Here is a 23701-nt window from a genome sequence, read left to right as displayed (position 1 = left end):
TAAAGTGGATTCACTTATGTGAGTATTGTTACAATTCCACTCATCAGATGACTACACAAATGTCGCCTTTCAGGGCTTTATATGGGTGTAATCCACCTAGTTTTATGGATTTGTTATGTGGTGATAGTAGAGTACCGAGTGCAAGAGATTTGTTGCAGGATAGCTAGGATGTAGTAAGGTCATTGAGAGATAACATACAGAGAACTCAAAATCAACAAAAGCAGTATGTTGATCAGCAGAGAACAACTCGGACATTCCAGGTGGGTGACATGGTTTACTTGATGTTGCGGCCGTATTGGTAGTCTTCGATCAAAAAGAGTGGTGCTAAGAAACTTAAGCTATGTTATTATAGTCCCTTTCGTATTGTGCGGCGAGTTGGTGAGGTGGCTTATGAGTTGCATCTGCCTAATGATAGCAAACTTCATAATGTATTTCATGTTTCACGCCTCAAGGGGGCTTTGGGCCGTCATGTGGTACCATCTCCTATATTGCCTCCGGTGGATAATGAAGGAAGATTGGAGTTGATTCCAGAAGCAATTCTTGATACTAGAGAGAGGCAACTACGACGGATGACCATCCGTGAGTTTTTGGTCAAGTGGCAGAATCTACCAGATGAGGATGCTATCTAGGAACCTGAGGATATTCTACAGCACCCTAGATTGCAATTGCTTGAGGACAAGCAATCTTGGGGAGGAAGGATTGTAATGTCCCCGATTTAGCAAGTCTCTAGAGTATGGTTTTGTCAGCTCATCATCGCGACCCTCGTGAGTTGATGTTTGGATTCGGGGATCGTTGTCGGGAGATTGCTATTTTAGGATTTACTATTTTTAGTAAGTCACTCAGGGCCAGTTGGTATTTTTGGATTGAGCAGTTCAGGTAGGATGATCATCTAGCTTTGGTTATTTGGTCTCTCTTTGGGTTTTCTTTGTTAAGTCATATTTATTGGAGAGCTTGTTGGCTTTAATGATTATATAATACACATTTAATAATCATAGTACTCTATGTTATAAAGTGTTAAGACTTTATATTATAATTTTTTAAGTGAAAGGTGTGTGGGCGAAGCTGAATGGCTCAAATGGCGTTATAAATATGGCTTTTTGGTGAGAAGAAAAGACATCTTTAATATTATATTTTCTTTGCTCAAATTAACTGGCTGAGGGTTTGAAGAAATTCTGAGTTTTCCATTGGCAAATTTGTTGAAGTAAACAATTGTCAAATTCTCCAACTATAATCATTGTGGTTACGAAGATTGATATACTAAGGGAAGTCAATTCAATTATTGTTACAGACTTAGCAATTGAATTAAGATTCGATTGGCGGCATATATGTGACTGCCGTTTCAATACTGGAGCTGTGTGTGGGATTGTTATCAGTTTGGACGCCATAGCTGCAAGTTGGGGGATTGCTGACAGGAAATTGGGGTTGTACAAGTATATACCGCAGACCTGGCATTTGAGATTTGACCTGCGGCCATCAATATTTAGTTTGAGATCTCCTTTAAGGCTGGACGTTACCAATATTCTCCTCACGACCTGCATTAGGAGCAATACCAATCCGCAGCAGACTGATGCATTGAGCTTTGGCTTGTGTTGAAGATGGGAATGGGAAGTGTTGTGTTAAGGAGCTGAACTATGGGAATGGAAAGTGTTGTGTTAAGGAGCTGTCTCTAGTTCAAATTCTGGGTTCTCTTTTAAGCCGGCAAGCACAAAGAATTAAGCTATGGAGGAAATCAGGTTTCTTTATTGAATTAATAGTGGAATTCGATTCATGTTAACTGTATTTCCTTTCCACTTAAAGTTATAAGTAATGCTGGAGTTGTGTTGTTAGTATTTTCTCTGCACTCTTTATGTCTTCTGAAAATTAATTTTAATAAAAACAAAGAAACATTGTTCATTGGCACCGAAAATTCTATCAGAGCATACATAGAGTTTCTACATTTACAAATGATGACTACTCCAAAGCAATTTCTTTTTCGGTGCCAACAGTATAAAACTAGAAACATCAGGAAGTTTATATTTTAACACCAATTGTTCCAGTGCTTCATTAGCAATCTTTTACTCCAAAGACATTATCTTCCCTACACATATTTTAATTTTGTATCTGCTGAAACTAATGTTGTGATTTTAAACATGCTCAATATTTATTTGCCAGTTATTTAATATGCAATTATTGTTGTTCTAGACACCTCCTCTCTTTGAGAAATTTATTCACCTTAAAATAATAAGGCCAATTTCTCTTAACAATAATACCCTTGTTGGAGGGTTCACACCCTGCAGGCATGCACCAGATGCAGGTGCAGGTGCATACCCAGCCCTATGGGTGCACAACCTCACGCATCCAGGCACACCCACAGGGCTGGGCATGCACTCAGCCTGCACCTGGGCACAGAATCTTTCCTTTTGTAATACTTGGAGAATGTTATTCTAGCATATAGATTCCAATTATAGAACATTGATGTACACTTCTTGTGAGCAATACAACCAAACCAGAATTTTTTGTTTGAAAAAAGATTAGTAAGACTAAGTTACAAATAAGAACAAAAAGTCGATTTCCACAAGAAGTTGTGAAGACTAAACTTTGCTTCTTTCTCAGAACAGCAGGGCATGATATTTGAAGCTAATAACAGAAGCAGAATAACATGAACTAGTTATGAGAATGTATTCCGAATACATTTAAAGCAGAGTCGCTTCAAGCAGATTTTTTTGAATATACGCCTAATATGTAACCAGATGAAGATTTACAATAATATCCAGATGATTACAACCAAGAATAAAGCCAACCTGAAGGCGTGAAGATGAAATATGAGACCAAAAGGAAGCTACGGCCAGAATCCAGCTCTCAAATGTTGTACGTGGAAAAGTAGATCCTTGCTAGGCGCAGCCATACAGCTGCAAAGTGCCCACACGTGGGTAAAATACCCAAACCCCAACTAAAACTCTGACTCAGTACTGCGTTCCCCAAAAGAAACAATGCACAATCTCCAAGATGCTTTTGACTAGAAGAATCCAAACCACTATTTTGGGGGCTACATCCCAAACAGGCAAAGCAAGTGGGTTTGGCATCCCAAATGTTGAAAGCTCAATCAGAGCCCAAAACACAAATCCAAAATGTAATATGTCAATAATGCCTTCAAACATTGTCTTTACCTCCTTATAACCCACCAAACTTAGCTCGAACCCTAAAAGTGTCCCCATGTGGTGTTGGGTTATAAAATAATATATTTTTCATTTTTAAAGTGGTCAAGTATCTAGAAAATGACCTTTTTCCCAATAGAAAGAAATCCGTTCACTGAAATGCTCTAAGTCAAAAGAGAAATATTTAGCAAAGTCCAAGACCTTTCCAACAAGCTATTACACCAAAGGATATTCACCTAGATGAGGCCAAAAAACCCCTTATTACTCTAAAATGGCTATAACTTAGCCTTATTTAAATTATTAAAATGCTAACTTAGGAGAATATTTAAATATATTAAAATATTTCTCAAATAGCGAACTGATAGCCAAAACACCTCTACAAGGTGAAACTAAACTCGTCATCTCTTGTGACTGATGCCGGATAATCTGAAATAACTGACAATCTCATCTCTCAAAATTACGAATACTCCTAAAAAATAGGAACGTCCCCGAATCTTCTAAAACAAAAACCATAGAATGATCTCGTAGAGACTCAAGACTATAACCCATCTCCACCTCCTAAAATGTAGGAAACTCCTCCTACAATTAAGAAACTGCTCTCAACTGCCATCCTACTGTCTGAAACTCCAGATCCGAACACTGTATACCCTAACTGAGTCCTTAAACACCACTGCCAACTTACGAGACTCTAATGATAGGCTAACTCTATCGTCTCTGATGTCCACTCTAGAAAGGGGACATGACAATCCTCCCTTCTCGGAGATTGCTCGTCCACAAGCAATGAACAAACTCCTATTGCGCCACTCTAATATACACTCCTTGGGGTGTGATATGAAGCAACACATCAAGGATCGCCCAATCAAATGCACTGCATAGAATAATACCAAGATCCCACACTGGATGAGAGTGTTCCCACAACCAAGGTGGTAACATACTGGAATCCCTATGAGACAAGGCGTCAAACAAAACAACACCTCCTGAACCAACACCCATCCATCAGGTATAAACATGGATAACTGGAAACCTCTGTCATGCCATATCTCTCCGCAACCACTGTGATACCACCACGAATGTAATAATCGTCCAAAGCATCATGTCTGCTAATACCCACATCATCCTGTAACCATGATCCCGGATGAAGTCTCTATGATATAGATGTGATAGCCCATGTCGAAAACTACTTGACATAATGTTGGATCATTCACTGGTCCGACCAAAAAATCCTCCCAAACTACTGAGTCAGGTGCCTACAGTCAATAACTCTATCCCCTGAAGATGGAAGCGCACTATTGCAACACGGATAGTATAAGTCCTGCTTCAATATCCCCATAGCCTTATAAAGAGCATGGAAATCTGCCATGGAAAATCCTCCACTATCTTGCTCATCGGTCATAAGAGCACTCCAACTGAGTATAGATAACATCTGTCGAGTGACATCAAAGTGCTCAACCACTATGTCTACCCTCCTATCATCAACCTTGAGTTGTCTAATCAAGTGATGAGGAGTCTGAAAATGATAGTTCTCAGGCATGTGTGCTACCTCTGAATCTACGCTATGGTAGAATACTGTGTCGCAGTCATGTACATCACTATAAGGAGTATCCAGTATGCATTCACTAATCCATGCATCCTCATTTATAGTACTGCAACTTTGTACCTCTAAGACCACCTCCTCTGTCAATGATGAAACTGTTGTCACCACACTATGCTCACTCTCATCAGCTCCCCATGTGTCTGCACATACAACCGAATCACGATCTTGGGATTTAGTGTCACTATGAGTACACACTACTCTGATTTCTAGGGTATGGTCTATGAAATCAGACTCATCATGACATGAAGTCTCATCACCCAATGCATCTGAAATACCTATGTCGGGATTACTCTCTTGTGCAAACTCACCAAAATAATCCTGACCCTCTGTATTACTTGTTGTTCCATCCAAATCAACACTGGCCTCTTCTTTCGTTGGAAGAAATAAAAATCTAATGGATGATTCCCTTTGTTTCCTTGCATCATCTATCTGATTATAGCATTCTTTGACTCTTTGGAGATGTTGTCTTGCTTGGGCAGCAAGTATTTTTGCTTGCATAGCTCTATCTAACCAATATTTATTCAACCTTTGACAATGTTTTATATCATCTACCCCAAAGTACACAAAATCAGGCTTATGATGACTGGTACCATTCCCATCATCACATCCCATGCTTGCACCATGTGTACCCTCATATAGAATACAAATCATTGTTCCATCATCACGTCCCATGCTTGCACGATCTGTACCCTCATATAGAATACAAATCATTGTTCTCTTCTTGACCAAAGGATGCCAAATCTTGAGGTAACGAGGTTGTGTCACTGCTGTTATGAACTTCAGAATTATTATGATGTGTTCTAGTTATATTTTTGACCCCTTTAAGTGTATTATCATAGAAAGCCTCATGGCCACCATTTGCATACGGGCCTGCATGACTATTCCCAAGTGAAAGAGTTACCATATTACAAGGAGGGTGTAAGCTATCGCTGCCCCAAATCAAAGTTGTGGGAGCCTCCTCCATGCTTCCATTCCAATCATCAAACAACACCCCATCTTGATTCTTCACATGCTTAGATAGAAGAGGCTCAAAAAAGTCTTCAACTTGGCTTCTATGAGATTCAAAATCAAACTACCTGCATACTAAACTTGTCATCCCATTGTTAAGTTGAATACCATCATCAACATCATTACCTCCATTTGAAATAAATGTTACCTCATGATTTGAACTGCTGTTGCAAATTTCAGAATAGGCCTCACACCTTGGTGTCACATTTCCAACATCTCTAATGGTTTGTCCCCTAATTGTAATCTCTTCCAATTTGTGACCAATGGCTTTTTTGTTATAATTTAATATTTCTTTCTCTTTTTGCTGCTGAAAGGAGCTCGTAGATACCTAGTTATCATCTGCTTCAGGTACACTCATAAATTCTGTAAAGGAGAGGAGGTTGTGTATCTCTTAGGAAGAGAACAATACTGATGGTAGCTGCTCATAACTACAACATTGAATGTCTTGGCAAGAGGCATCTTACTTGTGCTTGTTAACGAAGATGAAACCTTAGAGCACCCATTTTTATTTCTACCCATAGTATTGATCTGTAACTTAACTGATTTCTTTTCCAACAGGCTGGAAGGTTCTAGGCTCTGATACCACTGAAAGATCCCTGATGGATCTCTTCCGCTGATCTGCTGTAATTTTATATTTTTAAATTTGTTTTCCCTATTTATTAAAATTTTCTTGCAAAGCTAGACAGAAGTTGCATGAGGGTTTGATTGTTTTTTTAATTTTTGATGATTTTTCAATACGTAATAACAGAAGTACAATAACATAAACCAATTCTGAGAATGTATTCCAAATACATTTAAAACAAAGTCGCTTCAAGCAGATTTTTTTGAATATACGCCTAATATGTAACTAGATGAAGATTTACAATAATATCCAAATGATTACAACCAAGAATAAAGCCAACCCAAAGGCGTGAAGGTGAAATATGAGCCCAGAAGGAAGCTACCACTAAAATCCAGCTCTCAAATGTTGTACGTGGAAAAGTAGATGGCTGCCAGGCACAGCCGTACAGCTACAAAGTGCCCACACGTGGGTAAAATACCCAAACCCCAGTTAAAACTCTAACTCAATACTGTGTTCCCTGAAAGAAACAATGCACAATCTCCAAAATGTCTCTGACTACAAGAATACAAACCACTGTTTTGGGGGCTACGTCCCAAACAGGCAAAGCAAGTGGATTTGGCGTCCCAAATGCTGAAAGCTCAATCAGAGCCCAAAACACAAATCTAAAATGTAATATGTCAATAATGCCTTCAAACATTGTCTTTACCTCCTTACAACCAACCAAACTTAGCTCGAACCCTAAAAGTGGCCCCATGTGGCGTTGGGTTATAAAATAATATATTTCTCATTTTTAAAGTGGTCAAGTATCCAGAAAATGACCTTTTTCCCAATAGAAAGAAATTCGTTCACCGAAATGCTCTGAGTCAAAAGAGAAATATTTAGAAAATTCCAAGACCTTTCCAACGAGCTATTACACCGAAAGATATTCACCCAAATGAGGCCAAAAAACCCCTTATTACTCCAAAATGGCTATAACTTAGCCTTATTTAAATTATTAAAATGCTAACTTAGGAGAACATTTAAATATATTAAAATATTTCCCAAATAGCGAATTGATAGCCAAAACACCTCTACAAGGTGAAACTGAACTCGTCACCTCCTATGATTGATGCCAAATAATCTGAAATAACTGACAATCTCATCCTTCAAAATTACGAATACTCCTAAAAAATAGGAACGTCCCCGAATCTCCTGAAACTGAAACCATAGAATGATCTCGTAGAGACTCAAAGACTATAACCCATCTCCACCTCCTAAAATGTAGGAAACTCCTCATACAATTAAGGAACTGCCCTCCTACTGTCTGAAACTCCAGATCCGAACACTGTATACCTCGATTGAGTCCCTAAACACCACTGCCAACCTACAAGACTCTAATGATAGGCCAACTCTATCGTCTCTGATGTCCACTCTAGAAAGGGGACATGACAATATTTTTGGTGAATGATGAGCATTGAACCATGTTTCACAAACTAAATTTTCTAATTCAGTAATTTTAATGATTTTAATTGGAATCGTGAACATAGACATATATGGTATCATTGATATGGCATATTTGAATACTTTTCAACTATAAATTGGCATTTTAATATATTTATATTTGTCATTTGGCATTTATAAATGATCAAGTATCATACCATGAAATGATTTAGTTTTACAATTATGTTATTTCTCTTCTTCTTTTTTGTATATATAATACACAAATATATCCATATGCATGTCACATACACACCTAAACCCTTAAAAGAAATCACATGCCCACATGCCCTATTTGTGTACCCACATCTATCCCTGCACCCGAACCACTAACCTAGAATAATACTAATTTCCTAGAGCCTCTTTGAATGGTTCATTTCCTTAGTCCACAAGATATTTCATTATTTCCTTATTCTCGTTACAGGAATTCTTGATATGCCGTATATTTCTTCATCAATTTACATAGTATTCGCATACTTTGGCAAAATATTGATAAACAACAAATATAGACAATGATTCATTTTCAATACAAATAGAAAGAAAAAGAAAATTACAAGGGAATGGTAGTATCAGTTTTCAACAATTTTTAAATATACTTTCTGTAACAATCGATGGTCCAGATGGTGTCAAAGAGATTTGTGCATTTAACAACCAATAAAAAAATAATTTCATTTAAAGCTTAGGATTAGTTATTGATCACAATCTAGGACCTGCTAAGAAAGGTAAACAACCAGCTAAAACCGCTATTCTTCCAAACAAAAGGTCAAGCTTTTTCACCAACCTTGGAGCATTGAGTCCATGATGCAAATTCTCGTTGAAAACATATTTGGGGATAAAAGGAGATTGTATTCATAAGCGTATAATATTGCATAACACACATAACCCAAGGCAAAATCGTGAGGTGAATTATAAAGTGCTTTTAGCTAAAGTTGATAACAATTCAAATAACACTAAAAGAACAGCAGATAAAAATTATAAAAAGCATAAACAATTGTATCATCTAGTGGATACATAATTCATAGGTATACCCAATCAACATTTAAAAACAACAAATGGTGAAGTACAAAAATGCTACATAAGAAACTGATGTGAGGAAAATGTTCTTGGAGGAAGAGTTTGTATTTTTGAAGTGAAGGAGAGAGCAATGTGAGGAAAATGTTCTTGGAGGAAGAGTTTGTATTTTTGAAGTGAAGGAGAGAGCAATGTATCTCCTCAGATGGGCCATCATAACAAACGCATTGGCACATGTTGTGAGGGCACAAAAAGTTTGTTTATGTGCATTACATCATGTCCTGTTGCATCCATGGCCCTCCAATGGTTCTTCCATACATCCAAAGCACTTGATGAGATTAAAAGATGCTGCAGCCAATGGTTTCAGCCATTTGTAGAAATCCAACCACCTTGGAAATAAATCATGAAGCTATTAGGTGGCAATTTTGTTGCATTACATTAGCTAACACCTTTATTTCCCCATGCTGAGGAATTCCTTATTGGCTTCAATTTTAGTTTGGAGGTAGACAAAGTTTTCTTTAATCAGCTTGACAGATCAAAGCATTAAACAATGATGGGCAAGGCATTCTCATAAAGATATCTAGGATTCTCTGGCAATATAAGACCAAGAGATTGTTTAGCTTAATGCTTTCAAATTTTCAGATGGTGAATTTAGATACAGTTGAAATAACACACCTTTTTATGGGGCAAGGATACCTTGTATTTTAGATAGAGGCACAATAAAGCTCTTTAAGGCCTCAACACTGCAACCAATCTGATCAAAGTTCAATCTGTGTGAAAACAAGTGGCACGAAAAGTAGCATGTTGTTTGTTGAGCTGTAACTGATAGCTATTGGACATAAAGATACAAGGCTACTGTCGCAGCTTTAGAAGCAGACCAATTTAATGACAAAGATCTCCATGAGAAAGCAAAAGTATCCCACTGGTTCAACATGCTCTTTTCAAGCATTACCATGGGGTCATCTCTTGGAGTCAAAGTGCTATTTTGGGTCCATGACAGTAGGGGTTGCAATGCAAGTTTTGGAATCACAGCTGGGGCCATTTTCTTTGGAATGATGTGCATTTTGCAAAATAAACCATGAAGCTATTAGGTGGCAATTTTGTTGCATTGAATCCACCAACTGAAACTTTTATTTGTCCATGCTGGGAAATTCTTCACTAGCTTCAGTTTTAATTTGGAGGTGGATGAAGTTTTCTTTAACCAGCTCAGCAGATCAAAGATAAAAACAATGATGGGCAAGGCATTCTTGTAAAGATCTCTAAGATTCTCTGGTGATATAAGTCCAAGAGATTGTTAAGCTTAATGATTTCAAATTTTCAGACGGTGAATTTAAATACAGTTGAAATAACACACCTTTTTGTGGAGCAAGGATACCTTGTATTTTAGATACAGGCACAATAGAGCTCTTTAAGGCCTCAATACTGCAACCAATCTAATCGAAGTTCAATCTGTGTGAAAGCAAGTGGCACGAAAAGTAGCATGTTGTTTGTTGAGCTGTAACTGATAGTTATTGGACAAGGAGATTCAAGGCTACTGTGGAAGCTTTGGGAGCAGATAAATTTAATGACAAAGATCTGCATGAGAAAGCAAAAGTATCCCACTAATTCAACATGCTTTTTTCAAGCATTACCATGGAGTCATCTCTCGGAGTCAAAGTGCTATTTCAGGTCCAAGACAGTAGGCTTTGCAATGCAAGTTTTGAAATCACAGCTGGAGCCATTTTCTTTGGAATGGTGTGCATTTTACAAAATAAACCATGAAGATATTAGGTGGCAATTTTGTTACATTGAATCCGCCAACTGAAACCTTTATTTTTCCATGCTGGGGAATTCCTCACTGGCTTCAGTTTTAATTTGGTGGCTGATGAAGTTTTCTTTAATCAGCTCAGCTCATCAAACCATTAAAAAATGACGGACAAGGCATTCGTGTAAAGATCTCTGCAATTCTCTGGCGATTTGAGTCTAATAGATTATTTAGGTTACTGATTTCAAATTTTCAGATGGTGAACTCATATACAGTTTAAATAATGCACCTTTTTGTTGGGCAGGGAAACCTTGTCTTGTTGATACAGGCGCAATATAGCTCTTTAAGGGCTCCATACTGCGACCAATCTGATCGGAATTTGATCAGTATGAAAGTAAGTGGCACGAAAAGCAGCATGTTGTTTGTTGGACTGTATCTGACAGCTATTGGAAATAGAGATACAAGGATACTGTGGCAGCTTTAGGAGCATACCAGTTTAAGGACAAAGATCACCATGAGAGAGCAAATATATCCCACTAATTCAACACGTTTTTTTCAAGCAAATATAACCCTAATTCCAGGACTTCGACAATTTGGAATTCAGATCTAAAAATTCACTTCTATTTCATTTCCAGATGCATTCAAATTCTTCTCCATCCATTTAACATCAGTTTTCCTAGTTGGATTAGATCATATCTGTTCTTATTTAGTCTTTTGCATATCAATATCATTCATTTTTTTTCAATTCTAAGCAACAAAGGAATAAAATCACTTTAAGCACAAATATTGCATGGTATCTTTATGAGCAAGTGGTGTTAATCATATTTGTCTTACAGAGGTTTGGTATTTCAATTTGCCATATGAGTTGGAGGAATTAACCCTATTATAAGATATCATTTTCATATTGTACACTATCTTTTTACATCGCATTTGTTGTGTGCCTCCATCAAAGCACATTTTTACACAGGTGTCCTTAAGCCCATGCTATGTATTCATCAGTCCTTGTGTTATCAAGACTTACCAAGACTATGCCCCTAGCTAGCTTGTGCACCAACAATCATCTCCTGGTCACTTGGAGGTTCGAGTATCTCACCTGTCTCTTGCCATAAAAATCCTAGTTTAATAACAATCACCAGCCTTCGCAGGATATATCCTTCCTCATATCAAACTAACCAATCAATCATTATTCATCATCCTCCCTATGCAAAAAGGTACATAACATACTTGTTATTTCTTTTGTGCTTTTGGACCTGTGGTTATCGTTTGCCTTGAAACCCCTTGTTTTATCTCCTTACAATTGCCACAATCCTTTATATCATGGTGTGCTATGAATGGTAAAACTAGGGGCATGTTCTTTCTTTTTCTACCTGTGTGTAGATGTGTCACTAGTTTTCCTTGCATGTGATCCATGTGGTCACATGTTACATTGGGGCATATCGTTTGCTTGAGCTTCTTCTAGCAACCTATCCACCAAAGTCCCTTGCAACTTTCTGAAATGTTAAGCTAGCCTTTTTCTATTAATTGTATCAGTCTTATGCATGTGATACAAATTGACCCTGGATTCTTATACCCTAGTGCATAACAACATGTGCTAAATCAAAATAAGTGCTTGCTGCATGGCAGTTACCATAAAGTGCTCAATCTCCTCCCATCCATCCATCCTACATGTTGGCAATCCATCCATCCTATCTTTCTTTCCCCTCATCATTTGCCTTATCTCTCAATCAACATATCATTCATCCATCATGGATGCATCATCGCATTCATTTCTAAAGAACACATGTATCCTCTCGAACCCGCATGTCCTCTCAAGGGAGCATCCTTATCCTCATCTCCCAATCATCTTTCCTCCTAGTCAATCTTTTTAATGATTGCGCCATCTTTTATAATCCATTCATTTTCTTCCTAGCCCGATTTCTTTGAAATGATACTACTTCATAACACCATCTCAAAGAGGGACAAAATATAGACAAATCTGATCGTTAAAAAAATTATTAAATTAACCATCATAATCCCCTTTTATCTATAATATTATTTAAACAATCTAGTTATTTGATTAATGTCCTATGACTTCTATAGTCCTAGGTAGATTAATTCATTTAATTTATCTAGTCGTTCATCCTATTTATTTAAATAAACATCTTATTTCCTCCAATTCTGAATTTAATTTAATTCAAAAATCCATTTCACCTAATCCACTTGTACAATCCTAACAAGCCCAACTGCATCCCAATCACTCATTTAATTAAGGAAATGCATCATTTGCTTAATTAACTCCCTTCTCCCACTTGGAATAAAAAGGAAATTAAAATTCCTCTACTCATTCTCTCCCCTCCCATCACATACTCCTAACTTTCCCAGTTGCCCTCTAATCACCCCTCATTAAGCCTAACTCACATTTCTAATCATGTGCACACCTCCAATCATAAAGATTAGGCAAATGAGTCAACTCCACCCATCACTTCATGCACATGTGTTTGTCCCTTCACGCTCCCAAAAGCAATAACTCCTCAAATCACTCTACACTATTGATCTTTTCAATCGATCTCAACCATTCATTCATCTCATCCAAATCTTATTGATGCAAACCTTCACTACTGTTATCTCCCTCACCCATTTTGCATTTGGAATGTCAGCATGTTACTGAAATCTTGAGAGAGCACAGATCTAAATCAAACATCATGGGAAAATCCACACAATAAAGGGGTTTGACATAGTGTTTATATGCTCTTTTGACCTCTTTTGGCCTAATTTTGTATGTTTCTTTGAAGATATGGTTTTAGTGTTTTTCATTGTTATTCGCATTCCTATTGGATCACATTTTCCTTGCACATAATCATCAACTTCAATTATACATGAGTCAAACCCATTCATTTTTGCAGCACACTCCTCTCATAACAAAGACCTCTAAATGAAAAATTGTTATAAACATGCAAACAAATGTTAAAATTTTGTAGTTGTAATTCCATTCATAGTGGCAACAAAATAATATTCTCAATGTAAACATAAGCAAAACTATAAGCATCCTAACTCGATTGGCATGAGATTCCTAGGGTAAAGCAAGGTCACAAGGTCCAATCTCCCCCCAACCCAAATGGTACCAAAGAACTTATCGTGCTAGAGTTACCAATCACAATAAAAAGTTTAACCAACACACTGCAGTTTATAGGAGGTTATATACTCAATTCCTGCAGTCTTTTAAAAAAAAAAAAACTATAAGCATAAATATTAAGTTTTACTTACTAAACCGTCAAGCACCCTGTTGTATGTTAGCATTACAATTTGCAGTTGGTAAGATGACACAATAGAATAATATGTCAAGAAAAATCTCTTGTAATGTCCCTGCTCAAGTCTGATTGAAAACTTTTGATTTTTGGCCTTGGAAATTTTGTCAAACACTTCACATGCAGACTTCTAACTCGCTGGCAATGACCCTGTTAAAATCTGACCTCAAAATGCTGATTGGAGACTCAAGGAATTTCATCAAACAACTCACATGCAAGGGTCATATGACTGATATAACTTTTCAGTTTCCTAAAATGACTCTTTTCTTCAATTTGCATCAATCAAAATGTTTACAAATGACTCTAAATTGACTAAACAATATTCTAACATGAATGTGCAACCTAATTTGGCAATATTGAATGCGTAAATGAGTTCTAATCATGAGAAATGATCACCTACAGCCGACTGGTAATTTTGACAAACAGTTGGTTTGCAAACTCTAATGCTGATTCTAAGATATTTGAGTGCACAACAATAACCACTTATTACTCCTTGAACACAAATGTCTTTCAAATACAATACTGATTTCAAAAAATATACTAATGCTGATACAAACATGTACCTACAGCAGCAACTTAATGCAATCTTATGCAACAATGAATAACTGATTTTACAATGCTTGGAAGTCTAAACTTACATGCCTGCAAAATACATCAGATGCAACTACAATGATTATAATGAATTTGCTGTGTGTAACAACCAGAAATGCAAACCCAGAATTAATAAGAAACCTGTTATATTGTTGGCAGCCACCAAGAACAAGTCAATCCTTTAAGAAGATGTCGCTCAAGTCTTCAAAGATGTGTCAACTGTCTTGTGTAAGCCCAGCGATCCTGGCTGTGCCTTCATCTAATTTTTAGGAGCTAGGAATGACAAAGTTGTCCCCTCCATGAGTTCGCAGACGAAATCAGATCAGCAATACAAGTTGTTGTCAACTTCTTTATTGGATGTATTAGGCATTACAAACGCCTCATGCAATATAGATGAATTCTTGTATTCCAATCTGCCAATACTATCACAGATCGAACTCCTCAGCCCCTCCTATGTATTTGCACGGTCAACCCTTCAATTGACTGTAAGTATCATCAATTCACAGGCCCCACAAAAATGTACAAATCTGGAAATGCAAAGAAGACTCATCGATTTGCCTCCTTAATTGAAAAAGCAGCTACAAGGCCAAATCGAATTCTTCTCAAATGCCTCTACTAGCTGATATAAGTGACTAAGAATATCTGATGTAGAAATATGAGTACAATTCAGCCTCTCTTATGCCAAACTTGTTGAAGACTTAACACCAAAATGTCTCCACAAAGCCCTAAATCGAATCACACAAAAACTTGGCCAAAGGCCACTAAGTTTTTACAATGTAGCACAAATAGATAGTCTGAAGTAACTTTCTCCCAGCTGCAATAATTCAAGTGATCTTTCACACCCTCAAAATTGCTCACCAATCGAGAGTTTTCGTTCTCAATGACCAATTGTGACTACTGTAGAAACCCTAGGCTCCACAATGGACATCAACAACAAACATCAACAACAACAAATCTGCCTAGTGAGAATGAAGCCCAGGATGCCTATTTATTCTTTTTTCTCCACTTTTTCCAGAAACTTCTAGAACATTATTTCATTTTATTTATTAAGTGACTTTATAAAATATTTTATAATTCAAGACACTTTATTAAATTAATTAAATATAAAGTTACCTTTTAATATTTATTTATTTGATAACTTTAAAATATTTAACTTAGTACCACTTACTTATTTAATTAAAATAATTAATTAGTCATTCTCATAAAATATTCATTATTTTGGACAACTTAATTAAATTAATTAAATCAAATTACCTCCAAACTGGTGACATTACAGTCTGCCCCTTCTGAAATTGCTTGTCCTCAAGCAATACACCACTTGGATCCCATAAGAAGAACTGCATAATGTCCCTGTCATCACCAAACAACTCTTGCAACATTTGCTCAAACCACCTATCGTTCTATCATACCAACTCAATACCATCACCAAATGCCACAAAAGTATAGGCCTCAAGTGGAAGCAAGCCAAGAGACTGATCATCCTTGCCTCCAAACTTCACGCAAGATAAACTATCATCCCAACTATTCAGCACATGCGCTCTTGAATTGTGCATCATCAAATCCTTCGTGCGTGAGTCAAAAGAAAAGTGATGGGCACTCCTCACTGTATATTCGTAGTAAAATGCGCCAACCTCTGTTAATGGCTCATCACTAACAACACTTGAATAAAACAACTGATCCCTTTGACTCTGAAAAACAACAAGCTAGCATCCATAATCAACTGCATGGGATGAAGTGACAGATTTGCTTCCAGGAGATGGAAACAAATCAACATGAGAGCCATACTCCCAACCAGATGACACTCTATGAATGCCCTATGTAGATGACGGAGTAGTGACATGTACTACCACACAACTCTCAGGAGAATCCACCATTGTGACACAAGAGCTACTAGTAAATTGTCTTGTATCAACTGTCTGGTGCTAACGTTAGGAAAACTCGATACAACCAAGGTACTCATCCCAGCTGAAACCTTTGTACCTATATCTGTGATAGATGTAACCACATCTCCACTACAACTCGTGGATATAAGATCCTTATCAATTGCCTCTGTATGTAATTGTACTATATCTGCAGCTGGTGGAGACTGTGCCAAACTCAACTCCTCTATAAGCTTCTCAATCTGTAATTGTGACTCTTGAAGGGCCAACTGGGCATTCTGCAACAAGTCCATAGTCACCTCAAGCTCATGAGTGAGCTTATCAACCTTCTCCTTTTCCTGCAATGCAACATAACAAATGCAATCCCGTTTGAGAAGAAAATCGCTATCTGCAAGTAGTTGTACGTAATTTTGTTTCATCATTCCAATCACTTCTCGGAGTGCATGTATCTTTGCAAGGGAAAAAACACTATCACCGTGCTCATCTGTCAAAAGAGTACTCCAACCATAGGTGGCCAACATTTGACGAGAAACATCAAAATGCTCAATGGTTGTGGCAACCATCTTGTCATTAACCTTCAATTGGCTTGCTAAATGATGATCCCCGTGTGACGAAACATTTCCACACAAATCTTCCAATTTTTCATCCGCACTGTGATATGAGGTTGAATCAATGTCACTCACCATATGATAAGCAGCATTGTGTATGCTATCATCTATGCACACCTCAATATCCAGGGTTTTGTTGCTATGCACCTCATAGGATGGCTCAACTAGCGAGGTAGAAGTTGCTGATATAACAGTATCTTCAAGCAATTCCACTTCCAAGGTGACTGTGTCCATCCACATCATGATCTTGGGATTCATTGTCATGAAATGAATTTTCTGATTCGTTTTCTAAGGTCTGATTTTTGCTCTCCATTAGGTCAACTGTATGATAGTCACTAACTACTGGTAATTCATCATAGAGGCTTCTAGATACTATAGAGAACTCTTGTTCCTCTTTCTCTTTGTTCTGTGATGTAGTCCTCTTAAACATGGAAACCATCAATTCATTCATCCTTTTTTGATTTTCATCCAACCTTTCCAAATTTTGTTTAAGCTTCTTCATATCCTTGTCCCACTGCTTCTGGGTACTTTAAGTAAACATGATTAACTAACTGATTCAATGTCCAATCTACCCAACAGGATGGCAGGTCAATAGCTCCGATACCACTATAATGTCCCTACTCAAATCTGATTGAAATTTTTTTATTTTTGGCCTTGGAAATTTTGGCAAACACTTCACATGCAGACTTCTAACTCGCTGGCAATGACCCTGTTTAAATCTGACCTCAAAATGCTGATTGGAGGCTCAAGGAATTTCATCAAACAACTCACATGCAAGGGTCATATGACTGATATAACTTTTCAGTTTCCTAAAATGACTCTTTTCTTCAATTTGCATCAATCAAAATGTTTACAAATGACTCTAAATTGACTAAACAATATTCTAACATGAATGTGCAACCTAATTTGGCAATATTGAATGCGTAAATGAGTTTTAATCATGAGAAAATATGATCACCTACAGCCAACTGGTAATTTTGACAAACATTTGGTTTGCAAACTCTAATGCTGATTCTAAGATATTTGAGTGCACAACAATAACCACTTATTACTCCTTGAACACAAATGTCTTTTAAATACAATACTGATTTCAAAAACATACTAATGCTGATACAAACATGTACCTACAGCAGCAACTTAATGCAATCTTATAAAACAATGAATAACTGATTTTACAATGCTTGGAAGTCTAAACTTACATGCCTGCGAATACATCAGATGCAACTACAATGATTATAACGAATTTGCTGTGTGTAACGACCAGAAATGCAAACCCAAAATTAATAAGAAACCTGTTATATTGTTGGCAGCCACCAAGAACAAGTCAATCCTTTAAGAAGATGTCGCTCAAGTCTTCAAAGATGTGGCGACTATCTTGTGTAAGCCCAGCGATCCTGTTTGTGCCTTTATCTAATTTTTAGGAGCTAGGAATGACAAAGTCGTCCCCTCCACGAGTTCGCAGATGAAATCAGATCAGCAATACAAGTTGTTGTCGACTTCTTTATTGGATGTATTAGGCATTACAAACGCCTCATGCAATATAGATGAATTGTTGTATTCCAATCTACCAATACTATCATAGATCGAACTCCTCAGCCCCTCCTATGTATTTGCACGGTCAACCCTTCAATTGACTGTAAGTATCATCAATTCACAGCCCCCACAAAAATGTACAAATCTGGAAATGCAAAGAAGACTCATCGATTTGCCTCCTTAATTGAAAAAGCAGCTACAAGGCCAAATCGAATTCTTCTCAAATGCCTCTACTAGCTGATATAAGTGACTGAGAATATCTGATGTAGAAATCTGAGTACAATTCAGCCTCTCTTATGCCAAACTTGTTGAAGACTTAACACCAAAATGTCTCCACAAAGCCCTAAATCCAATCACACAAAAACTTGGCCAAAGGCCACTAAGTTTTTATAATGTAGCACAAATAGAAAGTCTGAAGTAACTTTCTCCCAGCTGCAATAATTCAAGTGATATTTCACACTCTCAAAATTGCTCACCAATTGAGAGTTTTTCGTTCTTAATGGCCAATTGTGACTACTGCAAAAACCCTAGGCTCCACAATGCACATCAACAACAAACATCAACAACAACAAATCTGCCTGGTGAGAATGAAGCCCAGGATGCCTATTTATTCTGTTTTCTCCACTTTCTCCAAAAACTTCTAGAACATTATTTCATTTTATTTATTAAGTGACTTTATAAAATATTTTATAATTCAAGTCAGTTTATTAAATTAATTAAATATAAAGTTACCTTTTAATATTTATTTATTTGATAACTTTATAAATAATTAACTTAATACCACTTACTTATTTAATTAAAATAATTAATTAGTCATCCTCATAAAATATTCATTATTTTGGACAGCTTAATTAATTTAATTAATTTAATCAAATTACCTCCAAAATGGAGACATTACATCTCTTCTCCAATAATAACTCCCTGAGATCTAAATTAAATACAAAACAAAGCTTGACTTGGCCTAGGCAGAAAGTTACAAACAAGGCATGCAAATCTCAACACCATACAATGTCTTCTTGGGGAATTTTGCATTTATGAAATGACTGCTCAACAAAACCATGTTATGTGTAAAGGACACTACAAAGTTTGGGATTTGGGAATCACGATTGAGAATGATTGTAAGCGAGCATTTTCAAGGAGTGGAGACTTTGATGTCCCCATCCTTTTCATATCACAACTATCTCAAGTTTGTTAAGAGTTTGTGTGTGTGTGTGTATGTGTGTGTGAGAGAGAGAGAGAGAGTTGTAGCAGAATGGACAGTTCAAGTAAGGTGTTTAATAGTGGCCATCATGATAACAATGAGGATGATATATGGAGATTGTTCACTCAAGTAATGCCAAATGATTAATTGGAATTGTCAGCTTGTTTATGGCTAAGTAGTGTCAAATTGAAGGAAGTCATATTGGTAGCAGCAACAGCATCAACAACTACTAATTCAAATGATTAGTAATTCAATTAATAGTAACCATCAATCAAAAGATTAGAGAAAAAAGTAAGGCAGCAATTCGACTCATTCTTAAGTCTAACATGAGAATCCATGGGTTGGTAACACTGTTGCCAGCAATTGGTAGCAATGTTAATACCAAGGAGAACAACTGCTATCGAGGCCCAACCAATGCACTAAAAAACACCTATTGATATGATTAAAGGCGACAATCGATTGAAATAACAATTACAGGTTTGTCAACAAGTACATATAAACATGGATCTCTATAGATATATGTTATATATAAGAATCCAGAAATTAATTTTGAGAAGTCCTCCCCTATTTAAAGTTGTATGACTTGCGTATCAATTTAACTTGAAGTCATTCCTCATTTTCACCTGCACAAAAATCTACAGTAATAGGTGGAAACTGAAACATAAATATAGACAGATAAAATATTACTGTTTTGTGAAGAGCCAATTATTAAGATAAAACTTGAGATAAAAGTATTTTGCTAACAAATCTAAAGCGTATTAATGAACTTGATAATTTTGTGAACAAATCAAGAGCGTAATAATCTTAGGCATAAAGAGTGCAAAGGGAAATCGCAAAGATTCCTTGATCATAATTTCAACCATAACTTTTGCCTTTGATCTCAAACTAACTTTCCTTTCTTTAGCTTTCTTAAAGAGAAAATGGAACAAAGTTTGTAATGTACCCTTCTCCGTGCTAGCCATAATGGCACCTAGTTGGTCTATCTTTCCATCCGGATAGGCTAACGGCATATGATTTAGGATGCCAGCCAGTCACAAGAGTTTTGATTTCAGTTGAAGAGATTTTAAATGGGAAATTCTAAGGTTAAAATCACATTGTTTTATTAAGTTGAAATATAAAGTACTTTATTATTTAAAGTCACATTATGACAAAATGACTTAAGTGACTAAAAGACGAATTAGTCTTTTATCCCACATTGCTAAGTTGTTCCTACCTCTCCTCATTTCGAAGTTATAAAGGAAAGCATTTGCATTGGGATTGTTACGATGAATATATGATAAATATTAACAAATTGCTACAAGTGTCTGCTTTAATGTGACTGGTAACTCTGAGGACGAAACCCCTCGAGTTGTCTAAGGAAGTTGGACATCACCCCAACCCCTCATTTGGATTAACACACAGCTTCAGGCAGAAATCGGCAAGAGGAAAGGGACATCGGTTTCAGGAATTGGAAGTAAGTTCTTTGTTGGATCATACAGTGGAATAGAAACTAGATGCATCGATTTTTTCTCCATACTTTATACACAGTAGCTATTGCTGGCTAAGGAAGTGCAGCCAGAATAGATTTTTGTGGATAGTGGGTGTGACTTATCCCACAGCAGTCAGAGGGTGATCTACAGCAAAGTAAGGAGGTTAGCTGGATTACAAAACCACAGTCTGGGCCATCAGTTATATACTCAACTCATACACTGCATCCCTCATCCTTCACCAGTGAAGACAGTTCGTAGAAGGGGTGTAGTCTGCGGGCTGAAGACTAACAACGTTGCTGGAGTTCCACCAATCGCACCAGGGGTCACGGAGTCTTGGCAACATACGGCAGCAGTATCTTATGTCCCACATCGAGGAAGGAGGGTCTCAGGTTGTCAACTAGCATTGGAGGTGTAGCCTGCGGCAGTTAACACATATCAGATCACTTGGACAGTTTACCTTCAGCGGGTAACTCCAGGTTCATGATTTCTTGTTTATGTTTGTAAGACTGTAATCAACTGCTGCAAGTAATGATATTGAACTCATTCCATTATCCTTGTCATACTTTAAGATAGGTTTCCGTACCCAATATTAATCTGATATCATTGTTCCAAGCATTGCTATTATAATTGAGTTCAGCATTATTCAAACCTTCTTAGACTATTGGTATGCATTATTAGAGTGGGTTTTTTCGTTGGTTTCATAGTTGATACAGAGATCGTCCACCAACTGTTTTGATGAAATTCCATCAGCGCAAGTTTAAATTTTCTGATCAGATTAGGCAAGGATTATTACAAAGTTGTAAAAATAGTTTTCTGCAGCTATTTTTCTAAGAAAGGTTGAGTATAAATGTCTCATGACATAGGTTCATATAAAACCAACAAGTGGAAAAAATAAGTCATTTATTCTTTTTCTGATTGATAAACATCGATAATACGAATGAAAATAAGGATTTCACAAGAATGTCAATATTGTATTGAAGTGTGTAGCTTACTTAACAATACAAAAAGTTGAACATAAGAAATGAAAAACAGGAGCATACTAGTTACTTTTGATGAAGGTAGAGATCAATGGTTTTTGAGCTCCATGAATCTCCCAAACATAGCATATAGCAACTTGTGCCTGCAGAGCAAAATGGTGCAACTTGATGAGGAGGAGAAAACTCTTATGGATGTCTACATAAATACTAGACAGAGTTGCTCATTTTCTAATATCCAGGTAATTGAGAATTTGAATGAGCATACATTCTATTTTATGCATAAACTTGGTTCTTTTCTAGAACTTAATCATTATCACCTTGAAGAGTACAACATTGTGATTTTTAATAAATGAATTAAAGGTGGAAATGATTTTAGCATAATAACAAAATATATTCTCTATAAAATTGTGAATAGAACAAGAAGAAGAATAGCATAAGCAGGAAAAGAAACATTCTATTTTTTTGGATTAAAGTCAAATTGTATTAATATTTACATATTATCATAAAAACCATGGAATGGCTGCAGTGGAAAGTCACTAGGCGTAGAACAGTACTTTCTAGAGATGATCAATACAAAAGGAGAGAACACTAAGTACCATGGTAAGTACATCAGATAATTATATTAAACTAAACTAATGAAAATAAGCAGTTTTTCTTCAGTACTTTGTAGCAAAGGATACAGCAGCGTATCTCCCAAGCTGGAGCATGCTATTAAAATACACCGTCACTTATTGGCAGAGCACACAAACTCACCCATGTGCCTTGCCCATGTTCACATTGGAATATGGTCTTCCAATAGTCACTCCTTGAAATGACTGATGAGGGTGCAAAGTCTCCTGACCAAGAGTATCAATCATTTGAGAAAATGCGCATGGGCAGGCATTCAGGTGCACAGTAATATTGTAGCAGTTAAATTGCACTACATTGGCCGTCCTTCATACTGTGGAGTGAGGCACTAGTCAGCTCTTCCTCCTAAACATAAGAGACCAAGAACAGAAACATTAATAGGTTATTAGCTTCAACTTGTTTGGTGTCCATGGTAGCTAGCAGCCCCATACAATCATTAACATTGGCAAGACCAATAGGGAGAGTTGAGTCTTTCCTTTGGAGACATTTACCACTGGATTTGGGGGGTATGATGGGCACATCAGGTAACTAGAGCCAATAGCTAGTTCTCCCACTATTAATTTGGTAAAAAGGTTGATGACAAAGGGAAAGTCATAAATAACTGAAAGTTGTGGGGACAAACATTTGTAAATGAGAAAGGAAAATACTTGGGAAAAAAAAAAGGATAAAGCAAAGTATGGGTCCCCCCATAATCGGCAGTCTTGCCATATTCTGGGAATAAACATGTTAATTAAAGAATAATTAATTTTGGGTAATTGCCAATGGTTGTTACTCTTAACCGTTTGACACTGTATCTGTACTTATGTTCTCTCAATAGATAACATTGTCTAGGTTGTAAACATTACATTGAGAAATAAAGATCATATCATTCTACCATTTTCTTGTGATTATTGTTTTCTAGCTGATATTGTTGTATGGTATGTTTACGTACTTTGTTTATTCTGTGGAATCAAACTAGTTCCCTTCAAAAGTAAACATTTTGGAGTCGCTGCCGTACAAAGC

At 36.8% G+C, this 23701-nt stretch overlaps 1 protein-coding gene across 4 annotated transcripts in view; it reads right to left on the bottom strand.

The window, feature by feature from the left end:
- Positions 1–23701, bottom strand: part of LOC149561391 (Nucleic acid-binding proteins superfamily) — a 226939-nt gene that overhangs the window by 140121 nt on the left and 63117 nt on the right. For all 4 annotated transcript variants that reach the window (XR_016363812.1, XM_089825121.1, XM_089825123.1 and 1 more), the window contains exon 3: positions 22143–22215. Coding sequence is in view for 3 of the 4 variants with exons in the window: in XM_089825121.1 (XP_089681247.1) it covers positions 22143–22215 (73 nt within the window). In the remaining variant the exon portion in view is untranslated. The remainder of the gene's footprint in view (positions 1–22142; positions 22216–23701) is intronic.

This window comes from Cupressus sempervirens, chromosome 4, assembly GCF_028749045.1.
Source record: "Cupressus sempervirens isolate cs-2001-9-10 chromosome 4, ASM2874904v1, whole genome shotgun sequence".
Lineage (NCBI taxonomy): Eukaryota > Viridiplantae > Streptophyta > Pinopsida > Cupressales > Cupressaceae > Cupressus > Cupressus sempervirens.
The sequence above is the reverse complement of the archived record's forward strand: the minus strand, read 5'-3'. Positions and strand labels throughout refer to the sequence as shown.